This window comes from Oncorhynchus keta, chromosome 27, assembly GCF_023373465.1.
Source record: "Oncorhynchus keta strain PuntledgeMale-10-30-2019 chromosome 27, Oket_V2, whole genome shotgun sequence".
Classification (NCBI taxonomy): domain Eukaryota; kingdom Metazoa; phylum Chordata; class Actinopteri; order Salmoniformes; family Salmonidae; genus Oncorhynchus; species Oncorhynchus keta.
Genome location: NC_068447.1, coordinates 34,886,175 through 34,900,759, shown reverse-complemented (window position 1 = coordinate 34,900,759; position 14,585 = coordinate 34,886,175). Strand labels below are relative to the sequence as shown.

The window sequence follows — 14,585 nt, the reverse complement described above, 5'->3', positions numbered from 1 at the left end:
CAAACTCCAGCAGTACAAAGTCAATACCACAAGCTGCTTTTTAATTGCTCAATTGTTACATCACCAATCCAAATCTGGGTGGGGAATTACTGGGTCTGAGAAGATAGATATGTTACAACTTGAATGTAAAGGCCTCAGCTGAGCACATCATCAGATATTTCACAATTATGTGAGGGACAAGTTTGCTGTACACTTCAGAGCTTTTAAGAGGCATCTTACAAAACACAGCATATCATTTTTCAATAATAATGTGTTTTTAAAAATATATAAATAGGTTTAACATTAACAAATGTTTTGTAATAATATGAGATAACACATATCACTAGCAGCTACACGAATTCCCTCAGTGCATACATCTTCAATATACGGTCAGTGCTAGACCTGGGTTCAAATACATGTGATTTAAATACTTATTTTCTGTGCATTTTAGTATTTTCAAATAACGTGGCCGGAATCAACTACTTCTATTGGAATTATTTTTCAAATTATTCCATATAAATATCCTTCTGCTTTAAAGTATTTTCAAATACCTCAGGTAAATGAATGGGAGTATTTTCAAATACTTTCCAAGTGTATTTCCAAATAAATTCCAATATTCAACTACTTGTCTTAAATTAGTTTTTACAAAAAATGAAATACTTACTTCCACATGTCTTTAAAAGTAATTGAAATACCCTAAATAGTATTAGAACCCAGGTCTGAAAGTGCAAATACACTTAAGTGCATCCTCATTCATACCAATACATATACAGTACTGAATATATATATAAATGACTATGCAGTTTTGATTTTGCATCCATAAATGCATGACAGACAGAGCCCTTTGCATGGAGTAACAGAGCTCCAACTATGCATTTCCTCATTTTGGTGTTCATATATAGAAACACGTACTTACACAGTCATTTAAACAGAAAGGTGTATGTGAGCATTTGGGAGGAAGGAAGAGTTTGCTAAAACGTTTTAAAAATAAAAACAGGGTAAAACTACAGGCACTGAGTAATAAAACCTAACCTGTGACCTGTGACCTAGGACCCTCAAACCCAGCTCTGCTGCACCTCCCAGGCTCTCTCACTGACCCAGTCCTTGGTGTGGCTCAGCGCAGTGCGCTCCTGCCCCAGCACCTTACACAGCCTGGCCATCTTGGGCTTGTTCCTGTCCAGGTAGACCTGGGTGTCAGCCTGCAGCTGCTCCATGGCCCTGACGCTGCTCTCATCCAGGGATACCTCGGCACTCAGCATGGGGTTGAACCTAAAGTAGACGTTTGGGGCCAACAAGTCGTCCAGGAGGGTGTGGACCCCCTCGGTGTCGGTGGCACTGCAGATCAGGTGGTTGATCTTGGCACGCAGGCTGGTGGAGGTGCCCGGGCTCCGCTTAGCATTGTCATAGCGACCGGTGCCGAGCGACAGGACACACTGGTAAGGCTGGTTGGGCCACAGGAGACGGCTCTCGTGGACGGCGAGGGCACAAGGGTTGTTTAGAATGAGGCCACCATCCTACAAAGGGACATACATTTTGAGTCAGGATTTGTTGGTACGCATGGTATGCAGTGAATTTCATTGTACATGGGGCATCTCACTCTGAATGAAAAAACATTACAGTTTTGCACATATCTTTCCTATCAAGGATCCTGAATTCCACACCCCTCTCAAACAACAGAAAGTGTATGGGCATTAGCTTGATCTGTGCAGTGCTTTTATAGCTGATTTCACCTCTATAGAACCACAGTCTCAGTCAGCATAGGCTATCAGAAACAGAGAGAAGAAGCCAATAAAGTCTTACCTGATGGATGTCACTGTGTAAGGGGAATTCCTGGAAGTATCCCGGGGCAGCGGACGACGCTCTCACCGCCTGCCACATCTGGTACCCAGACCCCCCTGCGTAGCGGCTGAGACGGCCTGGGCTGTGATTGTAGTTCCTGAAGATAAAGGCTTTGGGACTGGTCCCCCAGTTCACCACGGCGCTCACCGCTGACACCTGAACAACCATTTAGAAAAACACCATGGTCAATTTTCACCATATAAATGTAAGAACAGGTAACACAAAAAAGGGTGGAGTGAGTAGTGACATTACCTTGGGGCTCAACTCATCCCTGGCTGTTTTAATCAGAACTTGGTCGCCCATCTTCTCTCTGTAGAAGGTCCCATGAAATACAAACAGTACACAGATGAGAGCAGAACCATGGTTTGACATTTTAAGAATTCAGGAATTCTTCATTATGATTCAAGCACGGTTGACTGAACAGTAAAAACTGTCATACCTCAGTATCATCTCCCAGGTCTCGGTGCTGTAGTAGGAGTGACTCCAGCCCATCTTCACTGTGCCCACCAAGGGGTTCTGACGGAACACATCCGAGCCAAAACGACGGTACATATCTGCACACTCCTCTAGAGAGAAACGGGCCAGGCCAAGCATGAAGGCCAACACTGCCCCTGTCACACAAAAGAAGGACAAACAGACAGGAAAGGACAAATTAGTTGCATGACAATGGTTAAATGATTCAAGCTCAGGTGTTGAGTCCTCAATGTGTAGGTGAGTCAGGGTTTGTCTTACCTGTGCTCACTCCACAGATGTAGTCAAACAGCTGGTGAACCTGCTTGCCTGTTTCCGCTTCCAGCTGCTTGAGGACCTGCAGTGGCACCACCCCTCTGAAAAGAGACAGGGGAGAAAACAGAAAAGTGATTCAAGAGAAAAATGTGCTTGTACGCCTTTATAACAGTTACAGTTCATTGTAATACTTCAGTAGGTTAACCATGAGGAGAAGGATCAGTACCTTGTGCCACCACCATCGATTGAGAGCACTCGGATTCCACGACCTTTGACTGGATCCACATAGCCAATCAGAGCCAAGGTTTCCCTAATGACACACTGAAGTTCCTGGTCTTCTCTATGGCTACGCCGCTGTCTTAAGAGCTGAACAGCAGCTTTCTCCTGGAATGAAAGGCATATTATTTGATTAGAGATGATTGAAGTAGTACATGACTGATAAAAATCACAACATAGGCATCATCATCTATAATCTTCTTGAATTATGTTTCTCTGGGTTGTGACGGGGGTGGGGAGGGTGGGGGGGCACGTGGCTTGTCTCTGCAACTTCACTATTACCATTACACTATGTTACTATCAGTAGCATTTCATTATTAGTATTCAAGTTGTTATTAGGTCTAAATATTAGTCTCGGATACAATGTCAGATTGGAGAGGAATTCTGAGAAAGAAAATCCAGATTTCGATTTTGACGCACTAAAGCCACTAAGCCATTCACACCAAGTCTGATGCCTTTTTCCATCCACTTCTCCGAACAATTCGTATAACGTCACCAATGCTGCTGCGGTCATTCTCTGTGGCAAAATGTTGTTCAAAGTGGCTAGAGAGGACACAGTAATGAACGAAAAATCATATACTACTGGAAAAAGAATATACTATTGAAAATATGAAGATATAGGCTATGCATCCGATACAGTTCGATGAATCATGAAAGGAGCTTGGCTAAGTTTCATTCAGTTGCACAACATTTAATAAGAAAGGAAACGCAAAACTGCCACCTGCTGTTATTCTCCGCACAAATGTCACCACTGCAACAAGACAGGTTTTTTTCCTGATTAAAGAGATGAAGGCCTATTTTAGGAACATTTCTGAATGGACATAAAGAATTTGTGAACTCATACACGCACACCAACCCACCGACCTAAAAGAATCCATCAATCAACGGACAGCATCTCACTCAGACACATAAGCAAATAACAATTGTCCTTTCCCAAAAATGTATTTAAAAAAGTATTAAATATCCATTCTGTAGGATTAAAAAAAAATGTCTACATTATAGGATGATGCTTAGTCAATGTAGTCTATAATATAAATTGGCGAGGAAAGTTTTAAAGGGGAGATAGAGGCAGCTGTGATACAGGATATGAAGATGAAATTGACAACCATTAGAAAATAGAAGAACATGCAGGCAACCTCTTCATAGCCGGCCCTAATGCCTTAAGATCAGTCTGTCCGTAGTCTAAAGATCAGTCTGTCCGTAGCCTTAAGATCAGTCTGTCCGTAGCCTTAAGATCAGTCTGTCCGTAGTCTAAAGATCAGTCTGTCCGTAGTCTAAAGATCAGTCTGTCCGTAGTCTAAAGATCAGTCTGTCCGTAGCCTTAAGATCAGTCTGTCCGTAGTCTAAAGATCAGTCTGTCCGTAGCCTAAAGATCAGTCTGTCCGTAGTCTAAAGATCAGTCTGTCCGTAGCCTTAAGATCAGTCTGTCCGTAGCCTAAAGATCAGTCTGTCCGTAGTCTAAAGATCAGTCTGTCCGTAGCCTTAAGATCAGTCTGTCCGTAGCCTAAAGATCAGTCTGTCCGTAGTCTAAAGATCAGTCTGTCCGTAGCCTTAAGATCAGTCTGTCCGTAGCCTAAAGATCAGTCTGTCCGTAGTCTAAAGATCAGTCTGTCCGTAGCCTAAAGATCAGTCTGTCCGTAGTCTAAAGATCAGTCTGTCCGTAGCCTAAAGATCAGTCTGTCCGTAGCCTAAAGATCAGTCTGTCCGTAGTCTAAAGATCAGTCTGTCCGTAGTCTAAAGATCAGTCTGTCCGTAGCCTAAAGATCAGTCTGTCCGTAGCCTTAAGATCAGTCTGTCCGTAGCCTAAAGATCAGTCTGTCCGTAGTCTAAAGATCAGTCTGTCCGTAGTCTAAAGATCAGTCTGTCCGTAGTCTAAAGATCAGTCTGTCCGTAGCCTTAAGATCAGTCTGTCCGTAGCCTAAAGATCAGTCTGTCCGTAGTCTAAAGATCAGTCTGTCCGTAGTCTAAAGATCAGTCTGTCCGTAGCCTAAAGATCAGTCTGTCCGTAGCCTAAAGATCAGTCTGTCCGTAGCCTTAAGATCAGTCTGTCCGTAGCCTAAAGATCAGTCTGTCCGTAGCCTAAAGATCAGTCTGTCCGTAGCCTAAAGATCAGTCTGTCCGTAGCCTAAAGATCAGTCTGTCCATAGCCTTAAGATCAGTCTGTCCGTAGCCTTAAGATCAGTCTGTCCGTAGCCTAAAGATCAGTCTGTCCGTAGCCTAAAGATCAGTCTGTCCGTAGCCTAAAGATCAGTCTGTCCGTATTCTAAAGATCAGTCTGTCCGTAGCCTAAAGATCAGTCTGTCCGTAGCCTAAAGATCAGTCTGTCCGTAGCCTAAAGATCAGTCTGTCCGTAGCCTAAAGATCAGTCTGTCCGTAGTCTAAAGATCAGTCTGTCCGTAGTCTAAAGATCAGTCTGTCCGTAGCCTTAAGATCAGTCTGTCCGTAGCCTAAAGATCAGTCTGTCCGTAGCCTAAAGATCAGTCTGTCCGTAGCCTAAAGATCAGTCTGTCCGTAGCCTAAAGATCAGTCTGTCCGTAGCCTAAAGATCAGTCTGTCCGTAGCCTAAAGATCAGTCTGTCCGTAGCCTAAAGATCAGTCTGTCCGTAGCCTAAAGATCAGTCTGTCCGTAGTCTAAAGATCAGTCTGTCCGTAGCCTAAAGATCAGTCTGTCCGTAGCCTAAAGATCAGTCTGTCCGTAGCCTAAAGATCAGTCTGTCCGTAGCCTAAAGATCAGTCTGTCCGTAGCCTAAAGATCAGTCTGTCCATAGCCTAAAGATCAGTCTGTCCACGGCCTAATGATCAGCCTCTCCACAGCCTAAAGATCAGTCTGTCCGTAGCCTAAAGATCAGTCTGTCCGTAGCCTAAAGATCAGTCTGTCCGTAGCCTAAAGATCAGTCTGTCCATAGCCTAATGACCAGTCTGTCCGTAGCCTAATGATCAGCCTCTCCACAGCCTAAAGATCAGTCTGTCCGTAGCCTAAAGATCAGTCTGTCCACGGCCTAAAGATCAGCTTCTCCACAGCCTAAAGATCAGTCTGTCCATAGCCTAATGATCAGTCTGTCCATAGCCTAATGATCAGTCTGTCCACGGCCTAATAATCAGTTTGTCCACGGCCTAATGATCAGCCTCTCCACAGCCTAAAGATCAGTCTGTCCGTAGCCTAAAGATCAGTCTGTCCACGGCCTAAAGATCAGTCTGTCCGTAGCCTAATGATCAGCCTCTCCACAGCCTAATGATCAGCCTCTTCACAGCCTAATGATCAGCCTCTTCACAGCCTAATGATCAGTCTGTCCACAGCCTAATGATCAGCCTCTTCACAGCCTAATGATCAGCCTCTTCACAGCCTAATGATCAGTCTGTCCACAGCCTAATGATCAGTCTCTCCACAGCCTAATGATCAGCCTCTCCACAGCCTAATGATCAGCCTCTTCACAGCCTAATGACCAGTCTGTCCACGGCCTAATGATCAGCCTCTCCACAGCCTAATGATCAGCCTCTCCACAGCCTAATGATCAGCCTCTCCACAGCCTAATGATCAGTCTCTCCACAGCCTAATGATCAGCCTCTTCACAGCCTAATGATCAGCCTCTCCACAGCCTAATGATCAGCCTCTCCACAGCCTAATGATCAGCCTCTCCACAGCCTAATGATCAGCCTCTCCACAGCCTAATGATCAGCCTCTCCACAGCCTAATGATCAGTCTGTCCACAGCCTAATGATCAGTCTCTCCACAGCCTAATGATCAGCCTCTCCACAGCCTAATGATCAGTCTGTCCACAGCCTAATGATCAGTCTCTCCACAGCCTAATGATCAGTCTCTCCACAGCCTAATGATCAGTCTCTCCACAGCCTAATGATCAGCCTCTCCACAGCCTAATGATCAGTCTGTCCACAGTCTAATGATGAATAGTCAGACACATCCAACCTGTTTTAAAAGAAGACCGATTTATTTATTCACTAGCAGGCAATGAAAACGTGAATTGTATAAAAGAGCATCAAACGACAGTTGGAAAGAGGAGGAGATGTAGACAAAGTTAGAAAAACTATTGCTTATAATCATTACTAAACACTGCCGCTATTAGATAACTTTATTTTCATATTGACAAACTTTAATACAAATAAATCAAAAATGAATGTAGACTTATTTAAATGGTTTTACTGGTTATTTTATTTTCATGGCCGTCTTCATCCATAACTGTAAGTTACATGGTTATCAATTACAGTCACAACCCTATGCACAACCCACAACCCTAACGATCAGCCTCTCCACGGCCTAACGATCAGTCTCTCCAAGGCCTAACGATCAGCCTCTCCACGGCCTAACGATCAGCCTCTCCACGGCCTAACGATCAGTCTCTCCAAGGCCTAACGATCAGCCTCTCCACGGCCTAACGATCAGCCTCTCCACGGCCTAACGATCAGCCTCTCCACGGCCTAATGATCAGCCTCTCCACGGCCTAACGATCAGCCTCTCCATGGCCCAACGATCAGCCTCTCCACGGCCTAACGATCAGTCTCTCCACGGCCTAACGATCAGTCTCTCCACGGCCTAGCGATCAGTCTCTCCACGGCCTAACGATCAGCCTCTCCACGGCCTAACGATCAGCCTCTCCACAGCCTAATGATTAGCCTCTCCACGGCCTAACGATCAGTCTCTCGACGGCCTAACGATCAGTCTCTCCACGGCCTAGCGATCAGCCTCTCCACGGCCTAACGATCAGCCTCTCCACGGCCTAACGATCAGCCTCTCCACGGCCTAACGATCAGCCTCTCCACGGCCTAATGATTAGCCTCTCCACGGCCTAATGATCAGCCTCTCCACAGCCTAACGATCAGCCTCTCCACGGCCTAACGATCAGCCTCTCCACGGCCTAATGATTAGCCTCTCCACGGCCTAACGATCAGCCTCTCCACGGCCTAATGATTAGCCTCTCCACGGCCTAATGATCAGCCTCTCCACAGCCTAATGATCAGCTTCTCCACAGCCTAATGATCAGCCTAATGATCAGCAAACTCTTAAAGTACGTAGTCTTGTAAAGACATTCAATGAGGTACAAACCTGCCAGACCACTGCTTTGCATCCTGGGTGTCGGATAAGGTGTGTGTTTAGCTCATCGACAACTTCGGTGATGGCCTCAGGAGAGAAGGCCTGTTGTAGACTGGACACCAAAGCACGGGTCATCTCCTCTGCCTGTCTCCTGCCCATCACCTGAGGAAGGAATGATCACATTGAGAGCTAAAGGATGATATGGTCTCTGTTAGTTTTAAATTCAATCAGGTAAAATGTGGTAATATCAATATTTCAGTATCTGGTTCTACAATAGAAAAAACATGTTAATGTTAACCTGGTTGATGTAAATTCATCTAAAAGCAGAAGCAAGCACACAGATAATTAGCATTTCCTGGTTGTGTTGAAGATGACTCACCATTCTTCTAAGTGTGGCCTCACTGAGCATAGAGGCAGGATGGGCCTGGTTGCTCTGAGCCCAGGAGCCCCCCAGATACCTCCCCAGGAGGCTGGGGATGGCACTACTGGGATTGAGAAGGCACTCCATGAAAGATACAGCAGGCTGTGGTTTCGGGACCCTAACGGATCCATACTCCATCTCCCATTCTCCCCTGCATTCCTCGATGGGACCTCTTTCTAACTCCTCCTCCTCCACGGCATCATAGCTGCCTTTGAAATAGCTGTTGACGTAATTAGCCATGTATGCATAGTTCTCACCGAAACTGGTTGTGATGTTACTGATGTGGAAAAGGGATTTGGGACGAATGGGTGGATCTTCCTGCTTTAGCCCTGTGGCTGATTGTTCATGTCTGGAGGTAGAAGATTTAGAACACTGCTGTTGATACGTCCTGCTGTTTGGCATGTGGTCCGCAACCAGATGTTCTGTTTGAGGTGGTGGTAGTTCAGTTTCGTCTGTAATGGTTTTGGCTCCAAAGTATCTGTTGACGTGCTGGGCAAAGTGAAGGTAGCCGTCTGCCTCTCCCTCCCAGTTGTTGGAGATATCAGCACGTTCAATGGCTGGTTTCTGAATGGCTGTGGTCTGAGCTACAGCTGCACTAGTCTTTAAATTAGCCGTTTCAGTTTCCTTTACACTTTCAATGTAACTGATTTTTAGTGTTTTCCTCCTCCTCATCCTCCCGGTTGACACTCTGCTTGAAGCCAGATCCTCCAGAGACTCTTCCAGAGTCGAACCTAGGACGTCCTGTGCCGAACCTTTGGTGAACACTGACTTTAGGTGTTCATGTGATGAGTTTATGTGATGAGCAACATAACTGAAACTTTCCCCAAACCTGGAGGCAATGGAACTGATGTGAAATAACTGCAGTCCACCATATCGATGGGGGGCGGAGCTTGTCTCTTTATGGCTGTCTGACGTCTCAAGATCGTTTTCATTTTCCAAAGGCTGCTGTGATGTTGTCTCACTGTCCTCCCTGGCTGCCCTGTTACTTTGACTACGCCTCTGTGGCCTGCTTCCCAGACTCTCCTGAGTTGTGACAACAAACCCCACATTCCCAGCAACAGAGGACAGCTGGATCACATCCTTTCTCTTGAAGTAAATATTGATGTGTCTGGAGAGGCGATTAAAAGAATCACCCAGACAAAGCATGCACAACTGAAAGGATGTCTGGCTGTCCTCCTGAAAGCTGTCCTCATGAAGGACCCCGATGGGGGCCTCAGCCTTCAACACATCCCTACTAGAGGTTGAGTAGACACGGGCCGCCTGGGAGTATCTCACCCCTCTGGTACCACCCTCAAGGAGGTACTCAGTGGTCAAGCTCATGTGTTTGAACCTCAAGCTCTTGGGGGCTCCTTTCCTGGCAAAGCTGGGAGGCAGGGGAGAGGAGCAGCTATGGAAGTCCAAGGCTAGGGGTGTCTTGGCCAGGTGAGGGAAGGTTCTAAGGATAGTTATGAGGTACCTGAGCTTGCAGAACAGTCTTAACGTCCTCCCTCCCAGGTGACTCACACACAGGTTTATGTTGAGGAACCGACCCATCTTTAGCTTGGATGTAGTTGACTGGGGACAAAGACAACCAACAGTGGGCTAGGAGCTGGGCCTGTATTGGCTTAGGCTTAGATATCAGAATCATTTGGTCCCTGTAAAATACAAGAGGGAGAGGTAAGCAGGTGCTTCCACCATAACTGGGATAACTCTAGTTTTAACTATGCTTTCTGGAAAGAAACTATTTTCCCAGGGCAACAAATAATTACTTTTGAGGTAACTACAACTATTTGAATAACAGATCCCCAAAAAGTACTACTTCTGTAAACTATTTGAATACAGATCTCAGAAAGCAACTTCTTTTAAAATGATCTGAATACAGATCTCAGAGAGTAGCTACTTCTGTAAACTATTTGAATACAGATCTCAGAGAGTAGCTACGTCTGTAAACTATTTGAATACAGATCTCAGAGAGTAGCTACTTCTGTAAACTATTTGAATACAGATCTCAGAGAGTAGCTACGTCTGTAAACTATTTGAATACAGATCTCAGAGAGTAGCTACTTCTGTAAACTATTTGAATACAGATCTCAGAGAGTAGCTACTTCTGTAAACTATTTGAATACAGATCTCAGAGAGTAGCTACTTCTGTAAACTATTTGAATACAGATCTCAGAGAGTAGCTACTTCTGTAAACTATTTGAATACAGATCTCAGAGTAGCTACGTCTGTAAACTATTTGAATACAGATCTCAGAGAGTAGCTACTTCTGTAAACTATTTGAATACAGATCTCAGAGAGTAGCTACGTCTGTAAACTATTTGAATACAGATCTCAGAGAGTAGCTACGTCTGTAAACTATTTGAATACAGATCTCAGAGTAGCTACGTCTGTAAACTATTTGAATACAGATCTCAGAGAGTAGCTACGTCTGTAAACTATTTGAATACAGATCTCAGAGAGTAGCTACTTCTGTAAACTATTTGAATACAGATCTCAGAGTAGCTACGTCTGTAAACTATTTGAATACAGATCTCAGAGTAGCTACGTCTGTAAACTATTTGAATACAGATCTCAGAGTAGCTACGTCTGTAAACTATTTGAATACAGATCTCAGAGAGTAGCTACTTCTGTGAACTATTTGAATACAGATCTCAGAGTAGCTACGTCTGTAAACTATTTGAATACAGATCTCAGAGAGTAGCTACTTCTGTAAACTATTTGAATACAGATCTCAGAGAGAAGCTACTTCTGTAAACTATTTGAATACAGATCTCAGAGAGTAGCTACTTCTGTAAACTATTTGAATACAGATCTCAGAGAGTAGCTACTTCTGTAAACTATTTGAATACAGATCTCAGAGAGTAGCTACTTCTGTAAACTATTTGAATACAGATCTCAGAGAGTAGCTACGTCTGTAAACTATTTGAATACAGATCTCAGAGTAGCTACGTCTGTAAACTATTTGAATACAGATCTCAGAGAGTAGCTACGTCTGTAAACTATTTGAATACAGATCTCAGAGAGTAGCTACGTCTGTAAACTATTTGAATACAGATCTCAGAGAGTAGCTACGTCTGTAAACTATTTGAATACAGATCTCAGAGAGTAGCTACGTCTGTAAACTATTTGAATACAGATCTCAGAGAGTAGCTACTTCTGTAAACTATTTGAATACAGATCTCAGAGTAGCTACGTCTGTAAACTATTTGAATACAGATCTCAGAGAGTAGCTACTTCTGTAAACTATTTGAATACAGATCTCAGAGAGTAGCTACGTCTGTAAACTATTTGAATACAGATCTCAGAGAGTAGCTACTTCTGTAAACTATTTGAATACAGATCTCAGAGAGTAGCTACTTCTGTAAACTATTTGAATACAGATCTCAGAGAGTAGCTACGTCTGTAAACTATTTGAATACAGATCTCAGAGAGTAGCTACTTCTGTAAACTATTTGAATACAGATCTCAGAAAGCAATTACTTTTTTAAAAAATGATTTGAATACAGATCTCAGGAAGTGATTGCTTTTCTTAAACTGTTGGATTGTTTGCATTCAACTAATGGCAGGGCTGAATGTGTACTGCATGTTGAAGATAGAAATATAATGAATAGAGGACACAATATTCTATACTATTCCAATCTGACAGATATATTTGAAGAGTTTCGTTACACAAATCTATATTTCAGTATTTTTGTGTGTGTGTAAAATATTACTGTTTTCAGATTCTTTAAGATTCTTAATTTATAGATTTTAGATGTATTAAAATGAGTTTTGTTGCAAAACGTTACATATCCACTGTTTGGCTGAAATGGAATGTTCGTATCATGTAAATTTCACTTTGATATGTGATTGTCTCACCTAACTATTTTAAGATTAATGCACTGACTGTAACTTGCTCTTGATAAGAGCATCTGCTAAATCACTAAAATGTCAATGTAAATATTTTACATACAATCTGACATTACTGCATTGATTCATTTTTGTATTTAAAAAATATTGATGTCACAAAATGTATCATTTGTACAGTTCTTTATTTTAAAAAAAAGTTATTTGTCACATTTGACTGTGTAAAACCTCCTAGCAGTACTACTTATTTCTGAGAGTGAGGCAGATGGCGTTTTGCAACCATCAAGTGATAGATTTCAAACAAATTCATGTCTGTCATTGAACAAATCCATCCCATCTCTTTCAAAGTTCTTTAAACAATGAAAGCAATAAAAGCTAACTCAACAACATTTCGGAAAAAAACTAATTTGATCTACACAATACATTTCTATCTGAACATTTTGTACATGTCCATTCTCCCGAATATATTTTGAACAGATAACTGTTCTTGTTTCAAACACCGTTTTTAAAGGGATAGTTTACTCAGCATACAAACTAACATGATTCTCAACCTACCTTGTATTTGATTAAAGAAAGCAGTTTTCCTTTCAACACTTAATAGCCGTATTGTAACAGTTAGCATTCTCAGCAAGACAACGTTCAAAGTTATTGTGCCTGTAATAAAACTGTCATTATTTTTGGAGCAACAGTTTATTAGCATGTTGTTACATAATATTTTGGACATAGCATTTGAATTGCCTAGCAATGAGCTGAGACTTTGACGGTTCCTTATTCCATGTATGTAATAACTCCATTATTATGCAATTATAAAGACATTTCCAAAGTCCTATGGGACAGGAACGTTTCAGTTACTACACTTTTTTTTTTACATGGTCAACATCACTTGAATGATCTACCTTTAATAAAAGGGATGTCTGTCTTTATCCGATACAGTATAGTAGTAGTAGTGGTAGTAGTAGTAGTAGTAGTAGTAGTACATAGATTAAAACAATTCCTTGAGAAAAAATATTTTGGAACATTACTTGAATGCTATTACACCAAGTATGGCTGGTGTCAAGTGTTACTGTATTAACTTATGTCTCACTTATTATGAAAATATATGTACCTCATGTATTTAATTCTAGACTATACTCTATATTAAGATTAAACTCTAAGAGCCCTTCAAACCATGTTGTTATGGTCATATTTTTACACTAATTCAACGGTTGTAGTTTTTGGTTCTTCATCAAATATTTGTCAGCCTTCAAATAAATATGTGTTGTTTTTAAATAACTTCCATATATTCAAATACCTTCAAATATCATTTGTTTTTCTGCAACCTGTAATTGAATATCAAAAGAAAATAGTTGCCTTTTAGTTTAAACTACTGTATATAAACTATATTTGGCTACCAAAATATAACTATTTTCTGCCCAGCAGGTCTGTTTCCCATAAACAATCAAGAGTAGCTGGCTGACTATTCTAAACAAATCAAAATCCATCTCAATCTGACCTGGAAACAATGTCAAATGTCTGTGTTGAGGTGGAGCCTTTATTTGTAAACAAGCTAAAGAACATAACATTTGGAAGACATCTGCCATTCAAATAATCAACATTGTCTTCCCTTAAATGACAACATGAGGTCAAAAAACATCCTGTTCTGCAACCATGTGCCCTCATCAGTATGGCATATCAATGTCCCTACCACATCACTACAATACGGCAGCTGGCAAGGAGATATATCTTTACCTGACACAATAACAACTAGTGGGGAGGGGGGTTGTTTTGATACATTGTGTGTGTATGTGTGTGGTCCTGGTCATATTTTATAAACACCTCTGACAAAATAGACATGCTGTCCCACTCTTCCCTCGTAACTGTAACATGACACCAATGTCAATCTGAATACTGGGACATGTATTAATAAAACACTTTCTACTAAGTCAACTATTAGGACCCAGGAAAGAACTTAGCGGAGGTATCCCTTTAATGTGACAGAAATCTGAGAAGCAGAGGATAGTTTTTACCTCATTGCGCCCCAAAAAACAAGATATGACTGTGTCTCTACACGTGGACGTGTCCCTCCTAAATGCAACATAGTTGTGGTGCATAAAAAAGGAGCACAATTTAATTGAAAATAGCAACTTGCTATTTATAGAAATACTGTCAACTTGCACCAAGGAAGGTCAAATGCACAGATTTGTCCAGTCAGGTACTGCATGGTTAGACAATGTTCACCATAACCTTGAGACAACATCCAGTAGATTCTGATGAATATGAGGCAGGAATAGATTAAACATTTACCTGGGGCAACTCTTCTCCTGTTATCCTCCGCTTTCTTCCTTTAATGTTTTGATCTCTATCCTGAAACAGTTTCTTATTAGATGTCCTGCAGGGCAAACCTTTCAAAGGAACCGACACTGTTTCTGTTTTGATACTTAATCTCATCCTACCTTCCTGTAGGGTCTGTATACTATTGGCTGGTCTGAG

At 42.2% G+C, this 14,585-nt stretch overlaps 1 protein-coding gene across 2 annotated transcripts; it reads right to left on the bottom strand.

Annotated features, from left to right (window-relative positions):
• Positions 1-188: 188 nt before the first annotated feature.
• On the bottom strand, positions 189-14,585 carry LOC118359859 (calcium-independent phospholipase A2-gamma-like). 2 transcript variants are annotated; one of them, XM_035738711.2, is made up of 9 exons: positions 14,400-14,585; positions 8,247-9,922; positions 7,880-8,029; positions 2,771-2,928; positions 2,551-2,645; positions 2,258-2,429; positions 2,071-2,128; positions 1,780-1,974; positions 189-1,493 (listed from the first exon to the last, which is right to left on the bottom strand). In XM_035738711.2, exons 2-9 carry the CDS (start codon positions 9,819-9,821, stop codon positions 1,035-1,037), a joined length of 2,862 nt encoding a protein of 953 aa, XP_035594604.1. In that variant the 5' UTR covers positions 9,822-9,922; positions 14,400-14,585; the 3' UTR covers positions 189-1,034. The 2 variants fall into 2 exon arrangements, with proteins under 2 accessions (XP_035594604.1, XP_035594605.1); XM_035738712.2 differs by having other exon boundaries at positions 9,745-9,922; positions 14,400-14,561.